The sequence below is a fragment of the Eptesicus fuscus genome, chromosome 21 (genome assembly GCF_027574615.1).
Source record: "Eptesicus fuscus isolate TK198812 chromosome 21, DD_ASM_mEF_20220401, whole genome shotgun sequence".
NCBI lineage: Eukaryota > Metazoa > Chordata > Mammalia > Chiroptera > Vespertilionidae > Eptesicus > Eptesicus fuscus.
Genome location: NC_072493.1, coordinates 5,538,364 through 5,566,196, shown reverse-complemented (window position 1 = coordinate 5,566,196; position 27,833 = coordinate 5,538,364). Strand labels below are relative to the sequence as shown.

Here is a 27,833-nt window from a genome sequence, read left to right as displayed (position 1 = left end):
GAATTCATACAAACACCAGTGAAGCTAACGTGTGTGTGTGGGGGGGGGGGGGGGCGCACTAAAGTAGTGAACCCTGGGATTTATGACAGCCACTGGGTTCAGGCCCAGCGACAGCAAATCCCACCCGCTTTGGCCACATGACTGAATCTCTTGGGGCCTCAGCTGCCTGGCCTAGAACATGGAGGTGACAGTGGCCTTCCTGTCACAGCCAGGAGGGCTGTGCTGGTGCCCATGAGGGGCACACGCGAGCGCCAACTGCTCTCAGATGGCCACTCGCAGTGGGGTGGGGCCATGGGGGAGCCATCCCCTCACAGCCGCCTCCCCCACACCCTCCCGGCCCCTCCCGGAGGCTTACCGCGCCTGGTCGCACTGGCTCCCCATGAGGATGTTGTCCCTGACGCTGCCCGTGAGGAGCCAGGCCTGCTGGGGCACGTAGGCCAGGCTCCCGTGCACGCCCACCACGCCCTCCAGCAGGTGCATCTGCAGGACATGAGTCAGCCTCAGGGCGGCACCGGGGACAGCCAGGGCCCCTCCGCCTCTGGACCCCGGGCTCGCCTATGAAATGGGACTTGGGATGACATGCTCCTGCCTGGCCGGCTGGCTCAGGGGTTGAGCATCAACCTATGAACCAGGAGGTCACGGTTGGATTCCCCGTCAGGGCACATGCCCGGGTTGTGGCTCAGTCCCCAGTGGGGGGCATGCAGGAGGCAGCCGGTCCATGATTTCCTCTCATCATTGATGTTTCTCTCTCTCCCCTTCTCCCTTTCTCTCTCTGAAATAAAAACTTTTTTTTTTAAAATGGGAACCTCAGTTGTACAACCACAAGGACCTGAATTTAAAAAACAAAAGAACAACATGCTCCCTCCAGCCCCACCAGTGAGTCAGGGTGTGACCCCGAGAACTCGGAGCTAAACCAGGACGTTCCCCGCGGGGACTGAGCAGGGTTTGCGTGGAAGACACCCCATGCTTTTCCCGCTTGGTTTCCAGCCCCTTTCCCTGGACGGAAGGCCCAGGCCCCCCTGACCTTCCCTGGTATCCCAGAGCTATTCCCAACGTGCGCACGTCGGGTGGGGAGTGGTCCTTGTGTTTTGGACGTCACCGCAAACGAGTTCGTGGTAGAGGGTCACCATCGCTGCCGTTTAAAACAGCGCCACAAAGGTGTTTCTCCGTAGACGCGGCCAATGCCAGCCCCTGCCGAGTCTAGTCAGTGGGCATACGGGTCTTCCCCACCGGGTTCTTCCTGCTTCTCTGGGAGAGAAACTCACCTCTCCCAGGACAGCCGACAGCAGGCTGCTCTTGCCGCTCCCGGTGCTGCCGCAGACCCCCAGCAGGGTCCCCTGAAAAGCCCAGCACAGACCGGCGTCGGCACAGACAGCCCTCCCTCTCCCCCAGCTGCGTCTGGGGTTTGAACACAAAATCACCAACAGAAAACAAAACAACCACGCAGCCACTCAGGCAAGCACATCTCCAGAGCAGATCTGCGGTTGGGCTACAGAGGGGCGGCCTCCGAGGAAGGCCGTGGAGTGGCAATGGCAGAGGGGGCTTGTGGGTAGGGGGTCCTGGGAGGAGAGAAGCCCAGTTCCAGACCTGCCTGTATTCTCTGCACCTGTTTCTCCCTCTGTAAAACGGGGACAACAAAGCCAGCTTCACAGTATTCACCCATTCATGCATTCATTCATTCGCCCACCAAAGGGTCGTTTGAGTTTCTCCTATGCACCGAGGCTTGGAGAAAAGACCTCTTGGGAGCCTAGCTGCTGGGGGAGAGACCATGCATTACAGAAGCAAGCAGACACACTAGCAGGGGGTGAGGAGTCAGAGAAGTCAAACGAAATAGGCTGCTATTTCACAGAGCGGGGGGCTGGAGCCGTTTGAGATGGGTTGTGTTTTAAAGGAAGGTTGGGGAGGACAGTTTTTAGCCAAGGAAACGGTGGGAGGCCAGGCCCGGCTCCCAGCCTCAGGCCCACACGCCTGGCCGCTGGCCCGCCCGCCTGGCAGGAGGAGGCTACCTTTGACACCGCCAGGTGGATCTTGTGCAGCGCCGGGGCCAGGCCGTCCCCCGTGGCTGAGGGCCCGAGGGTGCCTGGAGCGGGCTGAGCCGCGGGCGTCCCCTCGGGAGCGTGTCCGTTGCTCTCCAGCTCCAAGGCCCCGTTGACCAGCCCAGGGCAGGCCCTCCGCCAGGACAAGGTGGCCTTCTCCAGCTCCAACGCTTTGCCGGGGTCCCTCCCCGCCTGGACGTACAGCACAGGGCTCTCCTGCAGGAAGAACCGCTGCCCAGGCGAGAAGAGGGAGGGGGCGGTGTCAGGCCTTCAGCCCCGGAGGAATGTGTCCCCCTGCGGCTGGCCGGCCCGGGGACTGGTCTCTGAACGAATAAACAGCGAGAGTGTGAAGAACCGCCGGCCATCGAGGGGAGGCCGGTTTCTGTTGGAGGTTCTAAACCAGGCGTCCTCAAACTACGGCCCGCGGGCCACATGCGGGTGTTTTTGCCGTTTTGTTTTTTTACTTCAAAATAAGGTATGTGCAGTGTGCATAGGAATTGGTTCATAGTTTTTTTTAAACTATAGTCCGGCCCTCCCACGGTCTGAGGGACAGTGAACTGGCCCCTGTTTAAAAAGTTTGAGGACCCCTGCTCTAAACCGAGGGATTTCCAGTGTTCACACCACTGGGCCCCTCTTTCTTATTGGAACACTCCCCACCTATTCATCACTTTCTCTTTTATTTCACAGTGACTGGCAGCCTGAGCTACGCTAGCCTCATCGTAAGTGAAGGCAGCTGTCGAGTCATAGTATCCATGTGTAGTTTCTGTTTCCTTTATAACTAGTAAAAGTCAAAAGGTCTGCCTGGCCGGTGTGGCTCAGTGGTTGAACGCCGACCCATGAACCAGGAGGTCACGGTTCGATTCGCGGTCAGGGCACAGGCCCGGGTTGTGGGCTCCATCCCCAGTGTGGGGCCTGCAGGAGGCAGCTGATCCATGATTCTCTCTCATCATGGATGTTTCTCTCTCTCTCCCTCTTTCTGAAATTAAGAAAAGGAAGAGATGCCTCTGATGTCTGTATGATTGGGCATTTAAAGATAAAGGTAGCAGGTCTGCCCAGGCACCAGGTGTAAGAGGTGCTGTGTGGAGCCATCTAGTTCTAAGTCACTTCGCTCTGCGTCTGCATCTCCCTGTGTGCAAAATACAAGAGTTAAACGATGTGGACTTCAGCATAAGGGGGGCGGGTACCATCCCTCCGCGGCGTCTCCCTGAGACCTGCTCCGCACGAGGTCTGGACGTGGTTTACGCCCAGCAGTGGGTGCTGCGTCACTGTGATTCCCGCGCCTCTGGCGGAGCCTCGCTTTCCACAGTGAGCACCTAGTCCTGTATAGAGTAAAGTAGTATTTCCCAAAGAGACCAGAGCAGGTCTGTTTCTTCGTTACTTAATAACCAGACCGCAGGTGTTCCCCTGGATGAATAACTACCTCGGGCCACGGGCACGTCCTCCTCGGAGGACTTTATTCTGTTTGTGAGCTGAGTTATTTTTAGTAACATGACGAGCATCCATGAGCCCCACCCCCACCCCAAGAGCCATACCCTGTACCTGTCCATGGGTCCTTCCCCATCTCATCCCCCTGCTTGGCGCGGACTGGGTGCTCCGCGCCCTCCAAGCTCCCCACACCCACACCCCCAAACACTGTCCCCGCCCACACCCCCACCACTGTCCCCGCCCACGACCCCAACCACTGTCCCCGCCCACGCCCCCAACCACTGTCCCCGCCCACACCCCCACCACTGTCCCCGCCCACACCCCCAAACACTGTCCCCGCCCACACCCCAACCACTGTCCCCGCCCACGACCCCAACCACTGTCCCTGCCCACGCCCCCAAACACTGTCCCCGCCCACACCCCCACCACTGTCCCCGCCCACGCCCCCAACCACTATCTCGCATTCAGGAGGACCGCCAAGGGGCTGGAGGCAGGTGAACGCCCAATGCCAAGGCCGTGCAGCCCGCCCTGACCGCTTACCTTGAACCTCTCTGCCGCAGACTTGGACTCCATGAGGCCTTTGATCGAGAAGGGCAGGAAGAACACCGCCAGCCGCATGGTGTTCCAGATGGCCAAGACCGTGAAGGCCTGGCCGGGGCGAGAGGAGGTGGTGAGGGTGGCCCCCCTACCCCGCTCCCTCCGTCCCTGGCCTCGAGCCACAGCGCGGGACCGTGCAGCTTCCCACAAGCAGGCCCTTCCTTTGGCAGCAGCCAAGCTGGTTTGGGGGAGACTGAAGAAATGGGTGGAAAAGAGCCGTGTCTTATTAAAGTCCCCGAGTCTGGAGGCCTGGTCCCTCTTGTCGCTTGGCCAACGGGGAATGCTGTAACTGTGGGCATTGCCGACAAGCGTAAGCCTGGTTCGGGGAGGCCTTTCAGGAAGCACCCGCGAGCAGCCGTGCGACGGCTTTGCTGCTGTCAGCCGCGCGGCACGGCTGTGTTGCTGTTGAGGTCATCTTTGTTCTTCTTCGCCTTAGATGGTCTTTCTCTTATTGAGAAACCTCCCTACGCATCGCCTGGCCCATGCCTCACTCCCACGGGAGAACTTCCGGCCTCCGGGGTCCCGGCATGCGAGCTCCTGCAGGCGCCTGGGTTGCCGGTTTGCTCCCTGCACCCTGGCCAGTGTGCGTGTGGGAGGCAACCAGTCAATGTGTCTCTCACATCAATGTCTCTCTCTCTCTCTCTCTCTCTCTCTCTCTCTCTCTCTCTCTCTCCCTCTCCCTCCCTCCCTCCCTCTCTCTCTCCCTCCCTTTCTCCGCCCTTCCAATCTCTCTTTAAAAATCATTGGGGGAAAAATACCCTCAGGTGGGGATTAAAGTGGACATAAACATAGATGTAGATGTAGATGTAGATGTAGACATAGGTACAGTGTATGATAAACTCCGATGGGCCTGACTCCGCCTGCTCTGAGCACTGTGTGACCGCATGGCCTGGGCCAGGCAGAGGAGACTGCTGCAGCGAGTATGGATGAGCCCTTGCCTACAGACTCCCATGATGCCCTCCTGCTTTGGCTACAGTCTCGGCCTCCCCAGCTGTATGCCCACCTCTCCAAGATCAGCTCCCTGCCCTCCTCTCCTCAAAGAACTGGGATCCCTGCTCTTGCCCGGGCCGGGGTCAGACCCCAAAGGGAAAGACAGAAGAAACTATGCCTTTTCATTTAAAAGTGTATTTGGGGGCTCACAGAGAAATGCATCTGTTTGGGGTTCCCAATCACTGGGGTGTGAACTACACATTCCAGCTCCCCTGAGCCCCGCAACGACTGTCATCCCTCCCACCCACAGCTGGGACCCAAGGTCTTGGGATGTCAGTTTCTCCCGGGGGTCAAAATGGAAGGAAGCTTGAGCACCCTAAAAACCCGGAAAATTAAAATCAATTCCTAGTACCTATTTGCAAGCCATTTAAGTCTTTGAGGGGCATAAGCTGGACAAGGACAAATGAGAAAACTTTCTGTCCATTTAAGGGGGAAAACAAAACACTCCAGACACGTACCGTGGAAGCTGTGAGCTCCAGCTGTAGGCCAACATGGATGAGGAACATCAACATGGTGGACACGGTGGGGGCCACAAACAACAGGATCGTGCTCAGGCTCTGGATAAACCCACTCTTCTCCATCAGCTTCCTTTCCTTCCTTCTCAGGTCTGGGGAATAAATGAGAAACCCACAGAAGTAAGCCACAGGAACATTCTCCACAGAACAATCCATGGTCGGCCTTGGGAACATTCTCCATGGAACATAGAATAATCCATGGTCTGCCACGGGGACATCCTCCATGGAACACAGAACAATCCGTGGTCAGCCACGGGAACATCTTCCACAGAACACAGAACAATCCGTGGTCAGCCACGGGGACATTCTCCACAGAACACAGAACAATCCGTGGTCAGCCATGGGGACATCCTCCACAGAACACAGAACAATCCGTGGTCAGCCACGGGGACATTCTGCACAGAACAATCCATGATTGGCCACAGGAATATCCTCCACAGAACACAGAACAATCTGTGGTCGGCCAGGGGACATTCTCCATGGAATACAGAACAATCCATGGTCGGCCACGGGGACATTCTCCACGGAACACAGAACAATCCATGGTCGGCCATGGGAATATTCTCCATGGAACACAGAATAAAACGTGGTCAGCCACGGGGACATTCTCCATGGAATACAGAACAATCTGTGGTCAGCCATGGGAACATCTTCCACAGAACACAGAACAATCTGTGGTCAGCCATGGGGACATTCTGCACAGAACAATCCGTGGTTGGCCACAGGAATATCCTCCACAGAACACAGAACAATCTGTGGTCGGCCACAGGGACATTCTCCATGCAACACAGAACAATCCATGGTCAGTCACGGGGACATTCTCCACGGAACACAGAACAATCCATGATCGGCCATGGGAACATTCTCCATGGAACACAGAATAATCCATGGTCTGCCACGGGGACATCCTCCATGGAACACAGAACAATCCGTGGTCAGCCACGGGAACATCCTCCACAGAACACAGAACAATCTGTGGTCAGCCACGGGAACATCCTCCACAGAACACAGAACAATCCGTGGTCAGCCACGGGGACGTTCTCCACAGAACACAGAACAATCCGTGGTCAGCCACGGGGACATCCTCCACAGAACACAGAACAATCCGTGGTCAGCCACGGGAACATCCTCCACAGAACAATCTGTGGTTGGCCACAGGAATATCCTCCACAGAACACAGAACAATCTGTGGTTGGCCACAGGGACATTCTCCATGGAATACAGAACAATCCATGGTCGGCCATGGGAACATTCTTCATGGAACACAGAATAAAACGTGGTCGGCCATGGGGACATTCTCCACGGAACACAGAACAATCCATGGTCGGCCATGGGAACATTTTTCATGGAACACAGAATAAAACGTGGTCGGCCATGGGGACATTCTCCATGGAACACAGAACAATCCATGGTCAGCCACAGGGACATTCTCCACGGAACACAGAACAATCCATGGTCGGCCACGGAGACATTCTCCATGGAACACAGAACAATCCATGGTTGGCCACGGGGACATCCTCCATGGAACACAGAACAATCCATGGTTGGCCACGGAGACATTCTCCATGGAACACAGAACAATCCATGGTTGGCCACGGGGACATCCTCCATGGAACACAGAACAATCCATGGTCAGCCACAGGGACATTCTCCACGGAACACAGAACAATCCATGGTCAGCCATGGAGACATTCTCCACGGAACACAGAACAATCCATGGTTGGCCAGGGGGACATCCTCCATGGAACACAGAACAACCTGCGGAGCTCGAAAGAAATGCCCAGAAGGTGGGTGGCGTGGCCCCTGGGACAGCCATAGGCTCCGAGCAGAAAGCCAGTTCTGTACCTTTAATTATGTTTGTGAATGGCTTCTCCCACGTGTACATTTTAATCAGCTTAATGCAGGTGAGGACCTCACTGGTCACCCGGATGCGCTGGTCGCTGACCTCAGAGGCGTGCTTCTGTCCCTTCCCAATCACGCGGGTCAGGAGCACCTGCAGCCGGGAGGGATGGAGAGCCGGTCGGAGGCGGGCAGGCGAGGGCTCCCAAAGGGAAACGCCAGATGTGGGCGGAATCGCTGGTTAACTCTGCACTGGGCGACCCATTGAGACCAAGCTCCAGGTCCCCCCTGAAGGCTTTCAGATGCGCCCCCTCGAGGGCCTGCCTTGCACATCCTGGGGGGGGCCTTCTCTCCTGGGGGCCAAGCCAGGCTGAGGCTGACTAAACCGAAGTCTGACTGCTCTGCCTTTGGGAACCCTCACCCTCTAACAGCCTCAGCCCCTTTCCGGGGACCAAGGGAGGAGACCCCTCCGTTTGCATCATGCAGAGCACGTGTCATCCAAGAACCGCTTCCTGGTTTGCCCAATTTGTTTCCACAATTTAAGCAGCCATTGTGCCCCCTCCCCCCATGACCCCATGAAGCAACGTGTCCACTCAGAGGTACCCCCATTACAGAGCCCAGGCGCTCTGGGGAACAGCCAGCCTTACCATCAGCAGTAAGACCAGGAGGTAGGAAAACGTGGCGATCAGCGTGGTGGGTCCGAGCGTGAGGTAGGAGGTGACGCTGCAGAACAGCAGCGACGAGCCGCTCAAGAAGATGAGGGGGGCGTAGTACACACCTTCGAACAGGTAGTTGGTGTCGCTGGTGAAGAAACTGATGGCCTGAAAGACAGCGGGCCCGAGGCTCGGGGTCACCTCTCCAGGTACCCTGAGCCTGTGTCTTTTTTTAATATTGTTATTGGTTTCAGGGAGGAAGGGAGAGGGAGAGATGATAGAAACAACAATGATGAGAGAAAATCATGGATCAGCTGCCTCCTGCACGCCCCCTACTCGGGACGGAGCCCACAACCCAGGCCTGTGCCCTGACTGGGCATTGAACCGTGACCTCCTGGTTCATAGGTCGATGCTCAAACACTGAGCCACACAGGCCAGGAGAAAGTCCGTGTCTTTGAAGGGGGCTCGTAGGAGGGGGGCAGCCAGAAGTGTGCGTGATGGGGACTGGCGGGGGTGAGGGGGCGTTAGAGCTGCTCATGAGGGGCAGGACATCCATCTGGGCCAGGAGGATGATGGGATTTTCAAGGGGCAGGGAGTGGAGGAGGCGGGCATGCCTGGTGCTGAGGACTGGAGGTCACCCGGCCAGGCAGGAGCAGGGAGGCCACCTTGGGCTGGAGGAGGGCCTATGGAGGAGGCTGGAGAGGGGCTGATGCCAGGTTCCAAAGAGGGTTGACTTGAGGGTAAGGAGCCAAAGCAGAACCACCTTTCCAACAATCTAAATGGCCCTCAATATAAAAGTCACCCGTGAGCCCGGCCAGCATGGCTCAGGGGTTGTGTCCATCTGTGAACCAGGAGGTCAGGGTTCAATTCCTGGTCAGGGCACATGCCCGGGTTGCGGGCTCCATCCCCAGTGGGGGTGTGCAGGAGGCAGCCGGTCCATGATTCTCTCTCATCATTGATGTTTCTCTCTCTCTCTCTCCCCCTTTTTCTCTGAAATCACTAAAAATACATCTTTTAGAAAAGAAACTTTCTTTAAAAAAAAAAAACAAAAAACACGTCATCCATGCTCCTCAAGGCACAGGAAAGCAGGAAGATTGGAATTAAATATATAAAATCCCAGTATCCCCACGACTATGGGCCACACATTGGCACGGCCCCTCCCATCCCTGTCAGCGCCTGTGTGGTCCTAATGCTGCCGGGAGAGCGAGGCCAGGGGCCACCCCGCAGTCACCCCCGCCAGGAGCTGCACGGAGTCTCTGCTGCGGAGGGGAGTGGGCACCCAGGGAGCCCTCGCTCGGGTTGCTCTTCCCTGGGGGTGTCCCTGGGCCGTGAAGTCCTCCCACACCCTTCTCCCTGCAGGTGTCCCCCAGGCCCAAACAGGCCGCCCCAGAGCAGGCGCTGTAACTGCTGTGGCGCAATGGAGGGAGCCCCTCTCCTGGCTCAGTGCTGACCTGCTGGTGGCCATCAACCCCCCTAGGAATCATGCCCTCTCTCTGCCTCTTGTAGCTCCCGTCTCCCTCCCCTGGCCCCGGGCAGCGCTGGCCTGCCGCCCGGCACTGACCTCGCCCGTGGAGATGTGCGTTAGTGACTTGAACTGCAGCAGCTTCTCGAAGGCCAGGGAGGAGACGGCTGCGCGGAAGCGGATGCCCGAGCGCTGGTTGACGATCCAGCACGCGCACATGCTCAGGGACTTGAGGCACTCGCTGAGAAACAGGGCGAGGCACAGCCCCACGCCGTAGACGACGCTCCCCTTCCGCTCCTGGGAATATTCCAGGATCTTCGGTATAATCAGCACCTGAAACACATGCAGGCGTCTGGCTCCCTCGGGCCTCCCAATCCTTCAGGCGAGGGCACCGCCTGGGCTGTGCGCGAGGGCGCGGGCCAATGCGGGTTCGCTGAGTGACGCAAACTGACCCGCAGGTCCTGTCTCAAGAAGGCCGTATGGTCCAGGGCAGGAGGCTTAGTCAGCGGACCCAGCCCTGAGCGCAGCTCCACCCCCTCCCAGCCAGCTGGCAGGACACAGCACACACACATGCACACACGCACACACATGCGCACACGCACACACACGGCAATCAGGAGCTAACTGGCTAAGTCAAAGGTGTGGGCAGAATTGAGGAAATCCCTCAGGGATGGCGGAGCCCCGTGGAGCAGCAGGGAGCTGTTACCCCCCAGACCCGGGGCCAGAGGGGAGGGGAGCTCCTGGAACCCAGGGGGAGAGCCCGACAGAAGGGCCCTCGAAGGAGCCGGCCCCTGGTGCGCAGAGGGGGGCGGGTCAGGGAATGCACATTCTGCCCTGACTCCGCTCCCCTCCAGCCTCCAGGGCATCTCCCATGGCCCAGCCCCACCAGCAGCCAGAGGGCACGGGGACCCCATCAGTGTGCTCGGGGCACAGGGTGGCATGGTGGCAGGCCTGGAGGGCACATGGAGAGTACCCAGCACATGGACGTCACCCAGGGCACTGGTCTCCGCGTCGTCAGCTATTGCTCCTTCCTGACCTGCGTCCTCTCCTCTGGCTGGTCACATCACTTCCGTTTCCTCTGGGGAGCTGTCACCAGCCCTACTGCACGCCCGCCCTCTGTGGCCAACAGGGACCCCAGTGGGACACCCGCCTCGCTCTCTGCAATTGGATGTTGGGCTGAGGAGCTGGAGGACCCGAAATAGACACAGCCGCTTCATCACAGCCAGGGTCCAGGAGCCCATTCGCTCCTGCCCCTGCGCTCCCTCCCAGGTGCTCAGCCGGGCTCCAAAGCAGCCAGCACCCACCGAGCCAGGCCACGTGCCAAGTGCCACATACACTTCACTCATTTGGTGTCGCCCTATGCTCTCCATTTGCAAATGAGCAACTCTATGAGATCTCCCCGCAAGGCGTCATGGGTTCCACCGTGAACCAAAGCACAGAGAGGGTAGACACATTGCCCAGGGCCACCAGCAGCCACGCACGCGGTGGCTGCGCAACTCACATTCTTATCATCAGCTCTCCTGCCCTTAAAGAGCTTCCTGTTCAGAGCAGCAGTGGAGAGACAAGTACATCCTGTGTGGGCTGTACACCAGTCCCCACAGCTCCCCGGGGCCCTCCTCCCGCCATGCCCACCCCCACCACGCCCAGCTCCCGCCACGCCCCACCTCCCGCCACACCCACCCACCACGCCCCACCTCCCACCACGCCCAGCTCCCACCACACCCCACTTCCTGCCACGCCCACCTCCCACCACGCCCAGCTCCCGCCACGCCCCACCTCCCACCACGCCCTACCTCCCACCACATCCTACATCCTGCCACACCCACCTCCCGCCACACCCTCACACCCCGCCACCACGCCCACCTCCCTCCACGCCCCACCTCCCACCCTGGCCCAGCTCCCGCCACGCCCCGCTCACCGGCCCCAGCACGCTCAGGATGGCGAAGCAGGCGCCCAGGAGCGCGTCTATAATGGCCCTTGTTCTCTGGAACCTCAGCATCACTCGGAGCACGGACGCCTTTTCCACCCCACGCCTCGAGACTTCTTCTTCCCAAAGCCGGCGGAGCCTGGGGGAGAGGAAAACTGAGCCCCGTGGAATCTCTTCGCACGTGTCACCCCAAAGTCCCAGGTCCTAGAGCAGCTTCATTACAGACATTTCCAAACGTAGCGAAGTAAACAGGATGGGGCCTCGCCCCCAAACGCGCATTCCCCAGGTTTGAGAATTATCCACGTCTGTTCCATCTCTCCTCCCCTTCACTTCTTTCTTTCTTTTCTTTTTCTTTTCTTTTTTCTTCTTTATTTAAAGCAAATGACAGACATCTCACCTCATCTCTTAATGCTTCAGTGTGCATGTCTCCTAGGTGAGCCTTTAGGGAATCACCACAGGGACCACAAAAACAGCCGCTATTCATAACAGTGCACAGTTACGTAGTAATAACGTGGTAACAACAATTCCTTAATGATATCGAATACCCAGTTTGTATTCAAATCTCTCTAATTATTTCAAAAATATGTCTTTACAGTTAGCTTGCCAAATCAAGCTACAAATAAGTCCATATGTTATATTTATTTATTTACTCTATTTTTTTACGTATTGACTAGAGACCCGATGCATGAAGTTCATGCAAGGGGCTCGGCCCTCGCAGCCCAGGCTTCATCTGGAAGGTTGTCTGGAAGGTCTTTTGGCTGCTTGGTCTAATTAGCATATTAGCTCTTTATTATATAGGATTTTTAGAAAGAGGAAGGAAGGGGGGAGAGAGAGAGAAACATCGATGTGTTGTTTCACTTATCTATGCATTCATTGGTTGATTCTTATATGTGCCCTGGCCGGGGATGGAACCCACAACCTTGGTGTATAGTGTGGCTCGGTGGTTGAGTGTCAATTTATGAACCAGGAGGCCATGGTTCGATTCCCCGGGCTGGATCCATAGCGTGCAGGAGGCAGCCGATCCATGATTCTTTCCCATCACTGATGCTTCTCTCTCTCTCCCTCTCATCGATGTTTCTAGCTCTCTATTCCTCTCCCTTTCTCTCTGTGAAAAATCAATAAAATATATTAAAAAAATTAAAAATAAAATAAGAAAGCGCTTTAAGAATAGAGGTCGGCCTCTTGCCACAAAGGAAGAGCCCACAGCCCTTGGTTGTCTGAGGAGGGACCCACCTTACCTACTCTGAGCATCTCTGGTCACCGTCCCCCCACCAAGACCTGATCTCAACCCACCCCGGGGCTTGCCCAGCATGACTGTACCTGTTGGCGTTTCGGACGGAGGCGTCCTGCGCTGACAGCGGGGGGATGGTGCTCTCATCTAAGCGTTTCCGGAGTCCTTGGGTCATGAGGGGGTTGAGCCACGACACCGTCAAGTAGGAGAACAGGCCGGCGTCATCCAGGGGCTGGGGGGAAGGACGCCTGGAAGTCACAGGCAAGGTGGTCACATTAGCACACGGACTCTGGAGGGGAGGTGACGTCGAGGGCAAGATTTTGAGATGATGAGTGAAGGCTACGCCAGAACCACAGCGCGGCCAGCCAGAGGCACAGCGAAGTGCTCATGACTGTTATTTGTGTGATAGTGAAACATCAGAAACAGCAAACGCACTTGTGAATAGGGGAACGATTTAAAAGAAAGGAAAGTGCCCGGCCGGCGTGGCTCAGGGGTTGAGCGCTGACCTATGAACCAGGAGGTCACGGTTCGATTCCCAGTCAGGGCACGTGCCCAGGTTGTGGGCTCGATCCCCAGTGTGGGGCGTGCAGGAGGCAGCCAATCCATGATTCTCTCTGATCACTGATGTTTCTCTCTCTCTCTCTCTCTCTCTCTCTCTCTCTCTCTCCCTCTCTGAACTCAATAAAAATGTATTTAGGAGAAAGAAAAGCAGTGCGGTGTGTCCGTTCTGTGGGAAACAGTGCGGAAGTGTCCAAGGTGAAGTTGACCTTCGTTGCCCTTCATGCTGGGTGGGCTCTGCCCCTCTGCCCCCAGGACTCACTTGGGCTTGGGGCGGAAGGGCATCAGCATCTTCCAGGCGTCACGCTTCCCCGGAGGCGGGGCAGCTGCGCTCCCAGGTGGCTCAGGCTCCCGGATTTGCGGGCTTCCGGGGCCGTCTTCAGGGGTGTATGTTCTCTTGGGAAAGAAAAAACGAAAGAGCGTCCGTTTCAGACCCATAAATACCATCCGGAGCGGGCACTAGGCCCAAGGAGGATGGCTCCTTCCCTGTCAGCTTCCTCAGGGCTGCGGAGTCAGGCAGAGAAAGACAAATACCCCAGTTCTCGCTGGCATGTGGAACCTCTTTGTTATCCTCGCCCTAGAATATGTTCCCCATTGACTTTTAGAGAGTAGAAGGGAGGGAGGAGGGGAAGAGACAGAGAGAAACATCGATGTGAGAGAGACACATCGATGGATTGCCTCTCGCTGGGGCCCGGATGGGGGTGGGGATGAACTTGGAACCCAGGTACATGCTTGACCGGGATTTGAACTCGCGACCCTGTGGTCTGAGGGCTGACGCTCTATCCACTGAACAAGACCGGCCAGGGCAACATGTGGTATCTTTAAAACAAGAAAAAGGAGCTCACGGACACAGAACATAGATTGGTGGTTGCCGGAGGCAAAGTGGGCGGGCGGGCAAATGGGTGAAGGCCAAAAGGTACACACTTCCAGTTACAAAGTAAAGAAGTGCTGGGGACGGCAGGCACAGCTTGGTGACTGTGGACAGGCACGTGGGTCACATGTTTGAACGTTACTGAGAGAGGAGATCTTCAAATGTCTCATCATAAGAAAAAGAGATGTGTGACTATGTATGCTGATGGATGTGCACCAGACTTATTGTCATGATCACTTCACAACATATACAAATACCAGGTAGTATGCTGTACACCGGAAAGCAACATACGGTTGTATGTCAATTACATCCTGATATAAATAAATCAACCAACAAACAAATGAAAGGATCGGTGGGGAAAGGTTCCAGACAGTGGTTCCTTCAGGGAGAGGGACTTGGGCAGGGGAGACGAACAGCTGAATGTGATTGTCAAGGTCCAAGCTGGTGTGTTAGCGATGGGTCCAGAGGCACTTAGTATCTATCTATAATGTACTAGAGGCCCAGTGCATGATTGAATCATGCATGTGTAGGGTCCTCTACACGCTTTCGCTTTTGATCACGGGGGAGCTGGGTGCCTGTCTGCTGGTGCACCGGACAGGCACCCAGCTCCCACGCTTTTGCTTTTGATTGCTGGTGCACCAGGCCTTTCAGAAGCCTCCAGCGCGGCGTAGGCTTCTGAAAGGCCTGGTGCCTGAGCGGACAGGCACCCAGCTCCCCCGCTTTTGATGGTCCACGGTGGGACGTGAGCTCGCTGCCCCAGAGGGCCCTTCTGTGCTGCAGCACAGCCATGGTGCAGACGCTGAGCTCGAGCTGCCGCTGGCGACGTGAGCTCAGCGTCCTGCCGGCCCAATCGGCCACTCCGGCCACCCAGAGCCCCGCCCCCCTGCCCCTCCTGGCCAATCGCGGGCATAGCGAAGGTACGGTACGGTCGATTTGCATATTTGTCTATTATTAGGTAGGATATCCTATATAATAAAAGGCTAATATGCAAATTGACCGAACGGTGGAACAACTGGTCACTATGGCATGCACTGACCACCAGGGGGCAGATGCTCAATGCAGGAGCTGCCCCCTGGTGGTCAGTGTGCTCCCAAAGGGGGAGTGTGGCTCAGCCAGAAGCCCTGAGCCGGGCTCACGGCTGGCAAGTGCAGTGGCAGTGGCGGGAGCCTCTCCCGCCTCCATGGCAGCGCTAAGGATGTCCGACTGCCAGCTTAGGCCTGCTCCCCCAAGGGCTCCCGGACTGTGAGAGGGCGCAGGCAGGGCTGAGGGACCACCCGCCCCCCAAGTGCACAAATTTTGTGCACCGGGCCTCTAGTCTATATAATAAAAGCCTAATATACAAATTGTCCCCTTGACCAGGAGTTTGACAGGGAGTTCGACCGGGAGTTCAACCAGGGAACAGGGCTGGCAGCGGCGGCAGGCGGCTGGGGAAAGGGAGTGGCTGTGCCACTGGGGGAAGGGAGGCCCCCTGGCTGTCTGCTGGGGGAAGGGAGGCACCCGGGCTGGCAGTTGGCAGCCGCTAGGGACTCTACCCATGCACAAATTTTGTGCACTGGCCCTCTAGTATATATATAAAAGCCTATGTGACCATTACAACCGGTCGACTGAACGACCAGTTGCTATGATGCACACTGATCACCAGGGGGCAGATACTCAATGCAGGAGCTGCCCCCTGGTGGTCAGTGTGCTCCCACAGCCAACCTCCCTTGGTCTCTCCCCTTGGCCGGCAGGCCCCAATTGGCCCGATCACCGGCCAGGCCAAGGGACCCCACCCATGCACGAATTCATGCACCAGGCCTCTAGTGTTATTATAAGAGCATACATAGATGAATAGGTCATAGAAAATACATGCACATGCATGAGCCATGAAGGTGTGTCATGACCAAAGATTATGATTCATCTAATTATAGAAGTGTGAGGTGCATTTTAAAAAATCAAGGTTGAATAAATATGGGACAGCATTCCTTGAGCTAATAATTGGTGACCATGGAGAAGACCCTCCCCGCTCAGCTTCCTGGGGCTTCGAGGGGAAGATGTACTCACGTAGCTAAGTCCCGAGACCATGCTGTCACCCACATCGAAGCCGAGATTCACGACACCGCCGGAAGAGCTGGGGACCCAGCATATCTTCCTCCTGGTCATTTTCAGTTGTCCTGCCGATTCTTCGTTTTCCAAAACCAGAGAATCTGAAAAAGCAACAGGTAGCAGCGGCTTAGACCCAGCCCCACGTGGGCAGGAGAGGAGGCCGGCCCCCTGCAGGCAGCGTGCAGGGCTGTGCACATGGGGGGCCCTGCTCTTCCTTCTGCCTGGGACGGACTTGGCTCCCTATTTTTATTTATTTAAATACGTTTTTATTGATGTCAGAGAGGAATGGAGAGGGAGAAGGAGATAGAAACATCAATGAGGAGAGAGAATCATGGATCAGCTGCCTCCTGCACGCCCCCTACTGGGGACGGAGCCCACAGCTCTGGCATGTGCCCTGACCGGGAATCGAACCATGACCTCCTGGTTCATAGGTCAATGCTCAACCACAGAGTCATGCCAGTTGGGCTTGGCTCCCTATTTTTTAACATCTACTCAGGCCCCAGCCCAACTTCACTTGGGGAAACCTTCTCTAACTCCCCACTCCCCACCCCTCCCCCGTGGACCAGCTCAGTCTCCTATCACATGCCATGCCTGCCCACAGAACTATGCCTTTTCTGCCCTGCCGGGTGGCTCAGTTGGTTGGGCATCGTCCTGTGCACCGAAAGGTTGTCGGTTCGATTCCCGGTCAGGGCACGTGCCTGGGTCGCAGCCTCGATCCCCTGTGTGGGGCATGCAGGAGGCAGCCGATCCATGATTCTCTCTCATCATTGATGTTTCTATCTCTCTCTCCCTCTCTCTTCCTCTCTGAAATCAATAAAAATACATTTTAATAAAAATGATAAATAAAATAAATTCTTAAAAATCCTCAGGTGAGGACTTCTTAAAAACAAACCATGCATCTTCTCTTACCCCCGTTTGTACTTGTACATTCACGTCAATCACTTTGTTCCGCGTTCATTTCTGGCACTAAACCGAGGACAGGGGCCTGCCTGCTTTGCTCACTATTGAGTCCCTGGGCCTAGGGCGCGGGACTGGCTAGGACCGTGGTCGGCAAACTGCGGCTCGCGAGCCCCATGCGGCTCTTTGGCCCCTTGAGTGTGGCTCTTCCACAAAATACCACGGCCTGGGTGAGTCTATTTTGAAGAAGTGGCGTTAGAAGAAATTTAAATTTAAAAAATTTGGCTCTCAAAAGAAATTTCAATCGTTGTACTGTTGATATTTGGCTCTGCTGACTGATGAGTTTGCCGACCACTGGCTAGGAGACAGCCAGGTGCTCGATAAGTAAATGAGGCGTGGACGGGAGATGAGTGAAAGGCACACATGTTGCCGTTTTCTGACTCCTGGTTTTCAGACTCAGGGCAGTGGGTCTGGGCAGGACTTAGGAGCCTTGGGTAACCGAGCGTATTTCATATGCCTTTTGCTTTCGCCTTTCTGAGTATGTGACTCACTCCCAGAGCAGCCGCTGCCTGGGGTAGGAGGGGGATGGTAATGAGTATTTCTGAAGGAATGGAAAGAGAAAGTGGACGACTCAGTGGTTGAGCGTCGACCTAGGATCCAGGAGGTCAGGGTTCGATTCCCAGTCAGGGCACAGGCCCGGGTTGTGGGTTCCATCCCCAGTGTGGGACATGCAGGAGGCAGCCGATCCATGATTCTCTCTCACACTGATGTTTCTCTCTCTCCCTCCCCCTTCCTCTCTGCAATCAATAAAGACATTTAAAATTGGCGTGATCCCGTAGAGAGAGGCCCTGGGGCAGGCCCCTGTGTGCCGCTTTTCCGTTTATTCATTGCGCAAAGCTCCCCAGGGGAGGGCGTGGGGGTGGGGAGCAGTGGCATCAGCAAGTTCTAGATCGCAAGTCATGCACGCTGGCACCGGGCTGCGCTGGGCACTGACCTCCCGTGGCAGCAGAGCCGGAGGGTAGTTCTAACAGGAACATCGTGCTCTGTGCTAGAACGAGCGGCCAAGAGGGAGGCTGGGTGGGTCTTCACTCATCTGCCCATTTCCCGAGGAACTGTGCTGAACGTTTTCAAATATTGAAAGAATGCTGCTTCGTTTTTCTGTGCTCTTCACCACGTGGGGGCTGTGGGCACCACGCACTTGTCAATTGCACCTGCCTTATCAGCATTCCCTGCATTGATTTCTTTTTATTTTTTTTAAATATACGTTTATTGATTTCAGAGAGAGGAAGGGAGAGGGAGAAGGAGATAGAAACAGCAACGATGAGAGAGAACCAGGGATCCGCTGCCCATTTATTCTCTGTGATCAGTGGCTAGGCCATCGCTGCCGTGGGGTGGGGACCAGGACATGCCTGGGAATCAGAGAGGCAAGCTTCTCCAGCCATCGCCGGGGGCCAACGTCATGGCGGTAAACTTGGTTCAGACCCGGGCTGTTTGCAGATGGTGAAACGGCCTGTGTACTGGAGGGAGCCCTGGAGCAAGGTAAACTGTGGCCCGTGTCCAAGGCCAGAGGCACGGAGGACAGGACAGGGAAGGTGCCGGGGGCAGTGGAGCAGAGGCGCCTGCCAGGCCCTTTCTCTTCCCACTCCGCCCAGGCGTCCACTCCCCACCGTTCCCTTCCCGGCTCTTAGGGTTACCTCCTCCTGCTGACCCACTAGCTACAGGGGTGGGGGGGGTGTGGGGGGACATCGGCCATGCATTGAGTGCTAACCCCCGACCTTCTCCTGCCGGCTTCTGGCACAGCTGGCCCATTCTCAACTGTCAGGTCTCCCTCAGCGCACACCCCACCTCCTCACTGACTTCCCGCTTTTCCTCTCCAACCCCTTCTACTCCATTCTTCACACAGCGGCTTTTGAGAACGTAAGCCAGGTAATGTGATTCTGTGTCAGGCTTAGAGGAAGACCCAGCTCCTTCCCAGGGCCGCCCGGACCTCTCTAACCTGACCCCACTGAGCCTCTCAGCTCCTTGGGACCACGAAGCTCAGCCAGTTCCAGGAGCTGGTCCTCAAGCATCCTACAGGCATCCCAGCCACAGGGTCTGTGCAAGCATCGCTTCTCCTGCCTGGTGTCCTGCCCTTCCTGCCCCCAGCCCTGATCCCGGCTGGGCTGCCCCCTCTGGGTGCGAAGCTCAGGGCCTCCTCTGACCCTCGGAAGGACTTCCCGCCGTCCACACCACTGTCCTTGCATATGGTGCCCACCTCCTACAGAACTACACTGTCGGCCATGACAGAGGCAACCTTGTCCATGGATGGATTGAGGGGCATTCCATAAAATAAGGCACTGGAACACCCAAAGTGCCAAGCTTTTAAAAGAAAAAAAAATTATAATCATTGAGGAGTCATCACAACTGAAGGGAAAGTGGGATGCTGGCGCAGAAAGAAAGGGACATTCGGGAGGAAACGGCACCTTTTAAGTCGGGTCTATAGATTGAACTGATGTGTACGCCGCTTACAGGGGACGCTGAGTGAAGGGTGTGTGGGACCCTCTGCTAGGGCCTTGGCAATGCTTTTGCACACCAGAGCTCGGCTCACATTGAAAGTGAAAAGCATTTCAACCAGCCGAAACCGGTTTGGCTCAGTGGATAGAGCGTCGGCCTGTGGACTCAAGGGTCCCAGGTTCGATTCCGGTCAAGGGCATATACCTTGGTTGCGGGCGCATCCCCAGTGGGGGTGTGCAAGAGGCAGCTGATCGATGTTTCTCTCTCATCTATGTTTCTAACTCTCTATTCCTCTCTATAAAAAATCAATAAAATATATTAAAAAAATAATAATAATAAAAAAAATTAAAAAAAAAAAAAAAGAAAAGCATTTCAACCAGCTGTAATCTTCTCCATCTTCCTTCCGAACACAGCGGGGTGGGGGTGGGGGTGAGGGAGGTCGCTGGGTGAGCGAGTCCCAGGAGAAAGTTGAGGTGCTGAACAGGCCTTGGCGCACAGGAGGCCTGCACCTCTTTTCGTGTAATTACGACGCGCGCCTTACCGCGCGGCTCCGCCAGGGGGCAGCGCGAAGCGGCGGCGTTTGAGCCCGGCGGCGGCCCGTAGCGCTGGACCGGAAGTGCCGGCGCGCCGGTGGCTCGGAGGTCGGGACTGCGGCGCAGGCGGCGCAGATCGCTGAGTGCAGCTCAGTCGGACGACGCCGTCGCCATGTCGTCAGGGAGCCCCATCCAGATCCCCAGCCGCCTGCCGCTGCTGCTCACCCACGAGGGCGTGCTGCTGCCCGGCTCCACCATGCGCACGAGCGTGGACTCGGCCCGCAACCTGCAGCTGGTGCGCAGCCGCCTGCTCAAGGGCACGTCGCTGCAGAGCACCATCCTGGGCGTCATCCCCAACACGCCCGACCCGGCCAGCGACGCGCAGGACCTGCCGCCGCTGCACAGGTGGGCCCGGCGGGGCGCGACGGCGGGCGGGGGGCGGGGGGTGGGACGGGGGGCAGCCGGGTCTGCCCCTAAATCGGGACACGGGCCCCGCGGGTCTGCCTCTAACGCGGTAAATGGGGGGCCAGGTGTCTGCCCCTAACGTGGGAAATGGGGGGCCGTTCAGTGGGAGGATCCAGGAGGCAGGGAGCCGCTAGGACGAACTGTCACTGGTAACAAGTGGACCTGAACCCCCTCCCGCCCCCAGGTCTGAGCTCTCCAGGGCGCTCCTCCCCCGCCCTTCCCCTCTCCCTCTCCCTCTGACCTCTTCACTGGACACTGGTCACCTCGCACGTGTTATCGCTTTCCCATCCCGCCCTGCACCGCACCACCCCCTCTGTTAACTTTTTGGGGTGCCTTTCTTCCACACATCCGCCTGCCCCCCTCGCCTCCCCTCACTGCCCCTGTTTTCCTCCCTAAGGGCCTTTCCTGCTCACACCTGCCCTGGCGTCTGTCCCTGCTCCTTCCGGGCCGCCTGCTAGTCCTCAGGCCCCCGCTTGCGGGGAGATGGCCCACGCGGGCCCTAGTGTGTGATCTGGGTGAGAGGGCCCTGTGCCCGTCCGTCCTTCTCCACCTGTTATCCGGGGACTCACAGCCTCCACCTGGCAGGTGTGCCCGGAGGGTTAAGGGAGGTGATGTGTGTCACTTGCCCTGCACCCTGGGCGCTTGATAGGCAGGTGCGCCGTCCAGACCGTGGCCACCAGCCACCTGTGGCCATCGAGCACCGGTCGCATTGAGGTCCCAGAGGGTCCGACGGTCCCGGTTCTGGGCACTGTCCTGGTTTGGCACTGAAAGTCGTGTCCCAGACAAACCCCTCAATGTGCCGCAAGGGTACACAGCTCGCTCGATTTTGAAAACTTGGAACGAAAACCCGCTGTGTCGATTACTAAATGAGTACATTTTATATAGACTTTGGCTCTTTGCAGTTCAGTAAAACATTAGCATTTCACCCGTTTGTTTTTACTTTATAATGTGAGCGCGAAAATTCCGCTCGTGGCTCGCATTGTGTTTATGTTGGACTCTGGGGGTAAAGGTTCGCTCTCGGCAAATGCCGTCTTCGCCTCAGACACGCCTCCCCACCCTTCATCCTCTCGAGATGTTGTCAGCTTAGAGCCCCTTGTTCACCTGCAGTGACCCTCTCTCAGAACTGGGGGTTCCTGGCCCAGTGGATTTGGGGAGGGTTAGGAAAGCCTTGTTTTTATCCCAAACCGTGTGGCTATATACATTTTTTAAAGGAAATTCCAGCCCTTGTTGGTTTGGCTCAGTGGATAGAGCGTCGGCCTGTGGACGAAGGGTCTCGGGTTTGATTCTGGTCAAGAGCACATGCCCGGTTTCTGCACAGGTGGGCCTGGTGAAGTGCGGGGCGGGGGGCGGGGGGGCGACAGGCAGTGGGGAGCATGCAGGAGGCAACCAATCAATGATTCTCTCTCATTCCCTCTCCCTTGCTCTCTTAAATCAATATATATATATGTGTGTATATATATATATATTTTTTCTTTTCTTTTAAAAGGAGATTCCATAGCTTTCTTCACATTCTCAAAGGAGCCTCTCCCCTCCCCTCCTAAAACAAAACAAACCCCGCCAGCCCATGGTCCACATTGCGAAAGCCTGGCTTTTCTCAGCACCTTGGCCCCCCTCGGACCTGCTCTGGCTGGAGTGGAATTGGGCACTTGACGCGTGTCAGTCGGCGCTGACACATTGTTCTGGATCCTGGTTTCCCTCCCAGGACCCCACTCCAGGCTCCGCTCACTTCTCCCACCGCTTGGCACGCTCTGTGCCTGGGCACTTAGTTGCCTGTTGAGCCCAGAGCGGCCATGATCGGATTTTTCATTTTCTTTCCACTGCGCGTAGGTCTGGTGACTGCCCACAAGGCACGCTGTGAATTTCAGAATAGATTGAGTCAGCCCTGGCCTGGCGGCTCAGTTGCTTGGAGCGTTGTCCCAGCCACCAAGGGGCTGTGGGTTCGATTCCTGGTCATGGCACATACCGAGGTTATGGTTTGTGTCAGAGCTAGGGGCAGCTGATGGATGTCTCTCTCTCCCTCTGCCTTCCTCTCTCTCTCAAATCAACAACAACAACAAACACCAAAAACACGTCCTCTGGTGAGGGTTGTTTTTCCTTAAGTAGATTTAGTCCCTCTTTAGGTGTGAGTGACCACTCATTGGCGTCATTCTGGCAGGTTTGAGGGGTGTTTCCTTCCCCCGGGCAAATCCCTCCGCAATGACAGTGACTGTTACTCTAGCCTCTCGGGCCTGGAAGCACCCGTGCCGTTTAGGTGACGGGTGAGCTCACCCCCGATGCTCCTGTCGCTGCCCTTGTTTCACTCTAATCGCCCTGGGAAGACTTAGTCCTTCGAGTTAGGAAACATACACCAACCATTCTTCCCCCACCCCACCCCCATTCTTTCTTTAAGTATGTTTTTATTGATTTCAAAAAGGAGAGAGAAAGAGCTAGGACCATCAATGATGAGAGAGAATCATTGATCAGCTGCCTCCTGCATGCCCCCTTCTGGGGATCAAGCCCGCAACCCCAGCATGTGCCCTTGACCGGGATCAAACCCGGGACCCTTCAGTCCACAGGCCAACGTTCTATCCACTGAGCCAAACGGGCCAGGGCCATACACCGACCATTCTTCATAGAATCCCAGCATTCTTAGGACCCACGAGACCAGGCAGTTTTTCTAGAAATACTGTTCACTCCTTGGAAAGTCTGGGTAGCAAGATCCCCTGCATTCCTCCAGATTAGCAGCCAATGTCTTTTTCCTCTAATCTGACCTTAAAGCACACCTTCCTTTAAAAAGTAAAACCTTCCGTGACACAGTTACTGCGTTGTTGCTAACGTTGCTCTGTGCTGCTACCCACGCCTTCCCCGGGCCGGTTACCTGCGCTTCCTGGCGCGCTGGTCTGCAGGGCAGGCGAGGGCTCCCTCTGCTGCCCTGTGTCCTTCCCACCGTCCAGGCGGCACTGCCGGGTTTTCAAGGAGCAGCCGAAGCCGGTTTGTCCCCGCCACCGCAGGAGCAGGGCCAGGTGCTGACTTCCTGAACCACCCCCTCTTTTGCATGTCGGTGTGCAAGCCTGGCCCTTGTGGCTCTCCCTTAGGGTAGATCTTGGCCCCCGGCCACCTCAGGACACCCATGTGGTGGCTCCCGAGGGACGCCTTGTTCTCTGAGTGGAAATGGTACTGACTCAGCCCTCCCTGGGCCCTGTCCTTCCATGTACCCCCCCATCAGGCCCATGGCTCTGTGAATGCCGCCTCAGTGCCCGGAAGACAGCACACCTGTGCACCACATGGGCTCCTGCTGGTGTCTCAGCCCCTCTGCGTCGTGTGGCTGCTGCTTCATCTCCCAGGCCCCAATCGTTTCGTTGGCATTTGTCTAACAAAACAAAACGGTGGCATTCTCAACAGAAAGTGAGTGTTTGTGGAGAAAGGGCACACGCCCAGTTTTATAATCGGGGTCCACGCTGCCTGTACTGCTATTTGTTTCTATTAAAAGTGCGACTCCCGCGAACACACGGACGGTCAGGAAGGGAAGCAGCCTCATTGCCGGGATGGAGAGAGTCTTCGTGGTCGGATAGAGGATCGCACCAGCCACCGCCTCCCCTAACCCAGAGCCTAAGCGTGAGCGAGGCCCTCACGTGCTTCCGTTCCGTGGGGCTGGGAGTGAGGCGGCTGCCGGAGGAAGGGTGAGAGCTGGCGGGGGTTGGCTCCTGCGGGTTAAGGGAAGAAGCCGTCTCCGTCATGAAGGTGCCAGGCGAGGGGCAGTGACTCGGGAGCCCTGGCGGAGATGATCCCCGCAGGGCTGTGTCCACAGCAGGTTGTCCACTGAGCATCTATTGGAAGACGATGCCAGCCAGGACTCACGGCCAGAGGGGAGAGGGCAGTGTCAGGCCTCCGTGCGCCAGGGCAGGCGGCCTCTCAGGGGCTCAGGCCGCTGGTGACTTGTAAGTTGAAGCCAGTGTGCGTCTGCCTGCCGTTCCAGAACTCCCAGGGCCCTGAGGAATCATGCCAGACCTCCTCCGCCCGCGCTCGGTGAACGCGGCCTCAGAGCCCGGGTGACAGCACACCTGGTGCAGCGTGGGCTGGCGCCCCCTGTGAGCCCGCGGTGAACACCTGTGCCTTCATTGACGGGGCACCTCGCACCCGGGAGGCTGACGGCACGGTGAGCACACGTCTTCCTGCTGCCGGCCGCGCCCATCCTGCAGCCCAGGGGCCGGGGAGGCGTTTCCACCTTGAAGTCTGACTGTCTGGGAAACACGTTTTGTAGATGTGGCTCCTCTGGTGGATCTGGGCAAAGTGCATCGGAAACCTGCCGGAAAGGGTTCCCATCCTGATGCCATGAGGAACCCTCGTGGGAAGAGGCCACAGTACCAGCATCTGTGGGAGTGTGGGAGAAGGCGGTTCCCACCCTCATGGGTGACCTTGAGGGCTCAAGACCTCCGTGGAGGAAGGGCCTGCAGATGTGTGGAAGCAGTGCGAGGACTAGAGTTGCGTGTGGAGCCTGAATCGGGGACCGAGCTACTGCCATCTCATGATCAGACTCGGACGCTGAGGATTTGCTTCTGTGGACGAGCCTGAGAGGGACATCTTGAGATGGAATCTGTTCCTGGGGAAGATGCTGGGAAGATGGTGGAGATGACGACAAAGGACTTAGAACTTTCCAGAAGCAGTTGAAGCAGCGCCGGGGTCTGAGAGGAGGGACTCCAGCTTTGAGAGGCAGCGTGGTGGCAAGACCCTCCTCCAGCAAAAAGGTTCCGACTCCCTGGAGGCTCAGGAGATGGCTCGCCTTTTTAATCAATAAAGTGGTTTCTAATTGAGGCGTTCGCATTGTTTTCCCAGACCTAATGCTACCGCTGCTCAGTAAGCCACGTCTGTGGTTGGCAAACTGCGGCTCGAGAGCCACATGCGGCTCTTTGGCCCCTTGAGTATGGCTCTTCCACAAAATACCACGGCCTGGGCGAGTCTATTTTGAAGAAGTGGCTTTAGAAGTTTAAGTTTAAAAATTTGGCTCTCAGAAGAAATTTCAGCGTTGTACTATTGATATTTGGCTCTGTTGACTAATGAGTTTGCCGACCACTGCCCTAGACAGAGTGTAAGCATGACTCTCATACGCACGGGAAACCAGAAAATGTGTGTGACTCTCGGAGTCTTTCCCCAGGTGGGGCTTCTGGCCATCTGCCACCCCGCAGGCCGCGTTTTCCTTTAAGGGGGTGCACTTGAGTCAACTGTAAGGGGTTCAGAGGAAGAACCACGATACCCCGTGAACCTCGACAGGTTTGTCTTTCCGGAGGCGAGGCCCATGCACACCCGCCCTCAGCTCGGACGCCTTCCTCTCCTGTTGGCGGAAGTGCAGTGTTTGCTCTGCGAGAAAACTCGTTGTTGGCCTCACCTGGGACCGTGACGAAGCCCAGACAAATACACTTATCTCCGCCCTCCCTCCGTTCCCGGCCTGGAAACCCTTGGGCCAGGGATGCGGTCTCTGGCTCCTGCCGTTCCTGTGGCCGGAATCGAGCTGCTCCTGCCCGGGGCGGCGTGGCGCACGCTCTCAGCCGCCACACTTCCAGGCGCTCCCTTTCCGCGGCCTGAGGGGGGTCTGAGGGGAGCACCACCTGCTGCCGGCGGGAAGGGAAGCAGCCACGGTGGCTGCCGCACCCGTCACGTTTTCACAGCTCTGGCTGCTCCTCCCCACCAAATTGTCTTTCTCATGTTTTGGTTTAAGTTATTGCTTAAATCCGATTTCACCCCTGTGCACAGGACAGGACTGGGCGGTGGTGGGGAAAGGTGTACCGCTCAGAGCACACCGAGTGGAGGGAAGCCAGGTCACAGCCTGCAGGAGTGACTGAGGAGCGCTCCAGATGAGCCCGTGCAGAGGCACACAGGGTCGCTGAGACGATCGCTCGCTGTCTGTGCTGTGCTGTGTGCTGTCCGTGTGCTGTGCTGTGTGCTGTCTGTACTGTCCGTGTGCTGTCCATGTGCTGTGCTGTGTGCTGTCCGTGTACTATCCATGTGTTGTCTGTGTACTGTCCGTGTGCTGTCTGTGTGCTGTCCGCGTGCTGTTTGTGTGCTGTGCTGTGTGCTGTCTGTGTACTGTCCGTGTGCTGTCTGTGTACTGTCTGTGTACTGTCCGTGTGCTGTCTGTGTGCTGTCCGTGTGCTGTCTGTGTGCTATCTGTGTACTGTCCGTGTTCTGTCCATGTACCGTCCGTGTGCTGTTCGTGTACTGTCTGTGTGCTGTCTGTACTGTCCGTGTGCTGTCTGTGTACTGTCCGTGTGCTATCTGTGTACTGTCCATGTGCTGTCTGTGTACTGTCCGCGTGCTGTTTGTGTGCTGTGCTGTGTGCTGTCTGTGTACTGTCCGTGTGCTGTCTGTGTACTGTCCGTGTGCTGTCTGTATACTGTCTGTGTGCTGCGCTGTGTGCTCTCTGTGTACTGTCTGTGTGCTGTCTGTATACTGTCCATGTTCTGTCTGTGTACTGTTTGCGTGCTGTCTGTGTACTGTCCGTGTGCTGTCTGTGTACTGTCCGTGTTCTGTCTGTGTACTGTTCGCGTGCTGTCTGTGTACTGTCTGTGTGCTCTCTGTGTACTGTCCGTGTGCTGTCTGTATACTGTCCATGTTCTGTCTGTGTACTGTTCGTGTGCTGTCTGTGTACTGTCCGTGTGCTGTCTGTGTACTGTCCGTGTGCTGCGCTGTGTGCTCTCTGTGTACTGTCTGTGTGCTGTGTACTGTCCGTGTGCTGTCTGTATACTGTCTGTGTGCTGTCCGTATACTGTCTGTGTACTGTCCGTGTGCTATCTGTATACTGTCCGTGTGCTGTCCGTGTGCTGTGTGCTGTCCGTATACTGTCTGTGTGCTGTCCGTGTGATGTCCGTGTACTGCCCGTGTGCTATCTGTATACTGTCCATGTGCTGTCCGTGTGCTGTCCGTGTGCTGTGTACTGTCCGTGTGCTATCTGTATACTGTCCGTGTGCTGTCTGTATACTGTCTGTGTGCTATCTGTACTGTCTGTGTCTGTGTACTGTCCGTGTGCTATCTGTATACTGTCTGTGTGCTATCTGTATACTGTCTGTGTGCTGTCTGTATACTGTCCATGTGCTGTCCGTGTGCTGTGTACTGTCCGTGTGCTATCTGTATACTGTCTGTGTGCTGTCCGTATACTGTCTGTGTGCTGTCCGTGTGATGTCCGTGTACTGCCCGTGTGCTATCTGTATACTGTCCATGTGCTGTCCGTGTGCTGTGTACTGTCCGTGTGCTATCTGTATACTGTCCGTGTGCTGTCTGTATAC

General features: G+C 56.6%; 2 protein-coding genes across 3 annotated transcripts in view; one reads left to right on the top strand and one right to left on the bottom strand.

The window, feature by feature from the left end:
* Window positions 1-23,495, bottom strand: part of ABCC11 (ATP binding cassette subfamily C member 11) — a 43,481-nt gene extending 19,986 nt beyond the window's left edge. The window contains exons 1-13 of the mRNA XM_054710471.1: window positions 23,435-23,495; window positions 16,148-16,290; window positions 13,496-13,629; window positions 12,765-12,923; window positions 11,436-11,583; window positions 9,617-9,850; window positions 8,050-8,223; window positions 7,409-7,556; window positions 5,507-5,655; window positions 4,002-4,109; window positions 2,007-2,267; window positions 1,266-1,337; window positions 356-480 (exon numbers count right to left, since the gene is read on the bottom strand). Of these exons, the coding sequence (XP_054566446.1) occupies window positions 356-480; window positions 1,266-1,337; window positions 2,007-2,267; window positions 4,002-4,109; window positions 5,507-5,655; window positions 7,409-7,556; window positions 8,050-8,223; window positions 9,617-9,850; window positions 11,436-11,583; window positions 12,765-12,923; window positions 13,496-13,629; window positions 16,148-16,246 (1,811 nt within the window). The 5' untranslated portion in view covers window positions 16,247-16,290; window positions 23,435-23,495. The remainder of the gene's footprint in view (window positions 1-355; window positions 481-1,265; window positions 1,338-2,006; window positions 2,268-4,001; window positions 4,110-5,506; window positions 5,656-7,408; window positions 7,557-8,049; window positions 8,224-9,616; window positions 9,851-11,435; window positions 11,584-12,764; window positions 12,924-13,495; window positions 13,630-16,147; window positions 16,291-23,434) is intronic.
* Window positions 20,197-27,833, top strand: part of LONP2 (lon peptidase 2, peroxisomal) — a 45,853-nt gene continuing 38,216 nt past the window's right edge. For both annotated transcript variants that reach the window (XM_008152382.3, XM_054710470.1), the window contains exon 1: window positions 20,197-20,517. In XM_008152382.3, coding sequence (XP_008150604.2) covers window positions 20,285-20,517 — 233 coding nt within the window. In that variant the 5' untranslated portion in view covers window positions 20,197-20,284. The remainder of the gene's footprint in view (window positions 20,518-27,833) is intronic.